Source organism: Passer montanus, unplaced genomic scaffold (genome assembly GCF_014805655.1).
Source record: "Passer montanus isolate IOZ18808 unplaced genomic scaffold, ASM1480565v1 scaffold1697, whole genome shotgun sequence".
In the NCBI taxonomy this organism is placed as follows: Eukaryota; Metazoa; Chordata; class Aves; order Passeriformes; family Passeridae; genus Passer; species Passer montanus.
The window spans coordinates 1-3,499 of NW_024364237.1; the positions used below are offsets into that span (position 1 = coordinate 1).

The 3,499-nt window shown below is 37.3% G+C and overlaps 1 protein-coding gene across 1 annotated transcript; it reads left to right on the plus strand.

The window, feature by feature from the left end:
* Window positions 1–475: 475 nt before the first annotated feature.
* LOC120499747 (protein arginine N-methyltransferase 1-like) lies at window positions 476–3,442 on the plus strand (the record flags this gene model as incomplete). The annotated part of the gene is made up of 3 exons (XM_039703795.1): window positions 476–568; window positions 693–843; window positions 3,321–3,442. Coding segments are annotated over 3 exons (366 nt in total), but the record flags the coding sequence as incomplete, so codon positions are not given.
* Between the last annotated feature and the right edge of the window lie 57 nt (window positions 3,443–3,499).

A 3,499-nucleotide genomic window follows, 5' to 3' on the forward strand; every position in this document is an offset into this window, starting at 1 on the left:
TTTCTCCATTTTTAGGCCATTTTTTCACCGATTTCCTCCATTTCTTGACCGTTTTTTCCCATTTTTTCACTTTTTTCCCCCCAAATTTTCCCAATTTTTCCATTTTTCTCCCCAGGAAGTCGACATCTCCACAGTGAAGGGGGAGGAGCTGAGCTTGGGGTCGATTCTCATCCAATTTTCTCCATTTTTAGGCCATTTTTTGACCGATTTTCCCCATTTTTTCACCGATTTTTCCCATTTTTTCACTTTTTCCCCCCAAATTTTCCCAATTTTCCCCTTTTTCTCCCCAGGAAGTCGACATCTACACGGTGAAGGTGGAGGAGCTGGGGTTGTGATAAATTTTAGGTCATTTTAACCCAATTTTCTCCATTTTTAGGCCATTTTTAACCCGATTTTCTTCATTTTTTCACCAATTTTCACCATTTTTTCACTTTTTTTCAGCATTTTTTCCCAATTTCCCCCTTTTTCTCCCCAGGAAGTCGACATCTACACGGTGAAGGTGGAGGAGCTGACGTTCACGGCGCCCTTCTGCCTGCAGGTGAAGCGCAACGATTACGTGCACGCGCTGGTGGCCTACTTCAACATCGAGTTCACGCGCTGCCACAAGAGGACCGGCTTATTTTCTACATTTTTTCACCATTTTTTCACTTTTTTTCAGCATTTTTTCCCAATTTCCCCCTTTTTCTCCCCAGGAAGTCGACATCTACACGGTGAAGGTGGAGGAGCTGACGTTCACGGCGCCCTTCTGCCTGCAGGTGAAGCGCAACGATTACGTGCACGCGCTGGTGGCCTACTTCAACATCGAGTTCACGCGCTGCCACAAGAGGACCGGCTTCTCCACCAGTAATTCGGGGCAAATTCCGGCAATTTTGGGCAATTTGGGATTTTGGGGATTTTTTTCGGATTTTTTCTGGCTTTTTTTGGGTGTTTTTTGGGGTTTTTTTAAGGTTTTTTGGGCGTTTTTTGAGATTTTCCGGTGGATTTTTGGTCCCACTTCTCACAATCCCAGCGGCTTCTCCAGCTGGAATTTGGGGCAAATTCTCCCAATTTTGGGCAATTTGGGAATTCTGGATTTTTGGGCTTTTTTCAGAATTTTTTTTGGATTTTTTTCAGAATTTTTCGGGGCTTTTTTTGGGTGATTTTCCAGTGGGTTTCAGGCCCCACTTCAACATCGAGTTCACGCGCTGCCACAAGAGGCGCGGCTTCTCCACCAGGAATTTGGGGCAAATTCCCGCGATTTTGGGCAATTTGGGAATTTTGGGAATTTTTCGGAATTTTTCTGGCTTTTTTTGGGTGTTTTTTGGGCATTTTTGGGGTTTTTTTGTGATTTTTTTGAGATTTTCCGGTGGATTTTTGGTCCCACTTCTCACAATCCCAGCGGCTTCTCCAGCTGGAATTTGGGGCAAATTCTCCCAATTTTGGGCAATTTGGGAATTCTGGATTTTTGGGCTTTTTTCAGAATTTTTTGGGCAATTTTGGTATTTTTTGGGGGTTTTTTTTTGGTATTTAAATGGAAAAACAACTGCAGAGTGGGGGAAAAACCAGGAAAAAATAGCAAAAAACTTGGAGGAAAAAGATTAAAAAATGAGGGAAAAAAAGCTTAAAAGTAAGGGAAAAATGGATTTAAAAATGGGTAAAAAATGCTGAAAAAAAGGTAAAAAATGGATAAAAAATTGTTAAAAAGAAGGGGGAAAAATGATTATAAATGGGTTCAAAAAGCTGAAAAAAATGGGGGAAAAAAGGGGAATAAATGGGTAAAAAAATCAGAAAAAAATGGGGAAAAATAGGTGAAAAAATCAGAAAAAATAGGTAAAAATTAGGGGAAAAAATCAGAAAAAATGCTAAAAAATTGGTAAAAAATCAGAATAAAATGCTAAAAAATGGGGATAAAAATCAGGCTGGATTTGGGGCTGATTTTGGGGTGATTTTGGGATTTCCAGGCCCCGAATCCCCGTACACACACTGGAAGCAGACGGTTTTCTACATGGAGGAAAAAAATAGGGAAAAATGGTTAAAAAAATGGGAAAAAGTAATTAAAAATTGGGAAAAAAATTAGGGGAAAAATCGATTAAAAATGGGTAAAAAATGCTGAAAAATGGGGTAAAAAATAGGTTAAAAATGAGTAAAAAATCAGAAATAAATTGGTAAAAAATCAGAAAAAATGGGGAAAAATACGTAAAAAATCAGAAAAAAAATGCTAAAAAATTGGTAAAAAATCAGAATAAAATGCTAAAAAATTGGTAAAAAATCAGAATAAAATGCTAAAAAATGGGGATAAAAATCAGGCTGGATTTGGGGCTGATTTTGGGGTGATTTTGGGATTTCCAGGCCCCGAATCCCCGTACACACACTGGAAGCAGACGGTTTTCTACATGGAGGGAAAAATAGGGGAAAAAAATAGAAAAAAAAGGAAAAAAATAATTAAAAAATGGGGGAAAAATTGGGTAAAAAAATCAATTAAAAATTGGTAAAAAATGCTGAAAAATGGGGTAAAAAATAGGTTAAAAAATGAGTAAAAAATCAGAAATAAATGGGTAAAAAATCAGAAAAAAATGGGGAAAAATTAGGGAAAAAATCAGAATAAAATGCTAAAAAATTGGGATAAAAAGCAGGATGGATTTTCCCATTTTTGGGGGTAATTTTGGGGTGATTTTGGGATTTCCAGGCCCCGAATCCCCGTACACACACTGGAAGCAGACGGTTTTCTACATGGAGGAAAAAAATAGGGAAGAATGGTTAAAAAATGGGAAAAAAAAAGGAAAAATAGGTGAAAAAATCAGAAAAAATAGGTAAAAATTAGGGGAAAAAATCAGAAAAAAATGCTAAAAAATTGGTAAAAAATCAGAATAAAATGCTAAAAAATGGGGATAAAAATCAGGCTGGATTTGGGGCTGATTTTGGGGTGATTTTGGGATTTCCAGGCCCCGAATCCCCGTACACACACTGGAAGCAGACGGTTTTCTACATGGAGGGAAAAATAGGGGAAAAAAATAGAAAAAAAAGGAAAAAAATAATTAAAAAATGGGGGAAAAATTGGGTAAAAAAATCAATTAAAAATTGGTAAAAAATGCTGAAAAATGGGGTAAAAAATAGGTTAAAAATGAGTAAAAAATCAGAAATAAATTGGTAAAAAATCAGAAAAAATGGGGAAAAATACGTAAAAAATCAGAAAAAAAATGCTAAAAAATTGGTAAAAAATCAGAATAAAATGCTAAAAAATTGGTAAAAAATCAGAATAAAATGCTAAAAATTTGGGATAAAAAGCAGGATGGATTTTCCCATTTTTGGGGGTAATTTTGGGGTGATTTTGGGATTTCCAGGCCCCGAATCCCCGTACACACACTGGAAGCAGACGGTTTTCTACATGGAGGAATACCTGACGGTGAAGAGCGGCGAGGAAATCTTCGGCACCATCACCATGAAACCCAACGCCAAAAACAACGTGAGCGGCAAAAAATTTGGGGGATTTGGGGGGTTTTTGGGGGGAAATTTGGGGAAA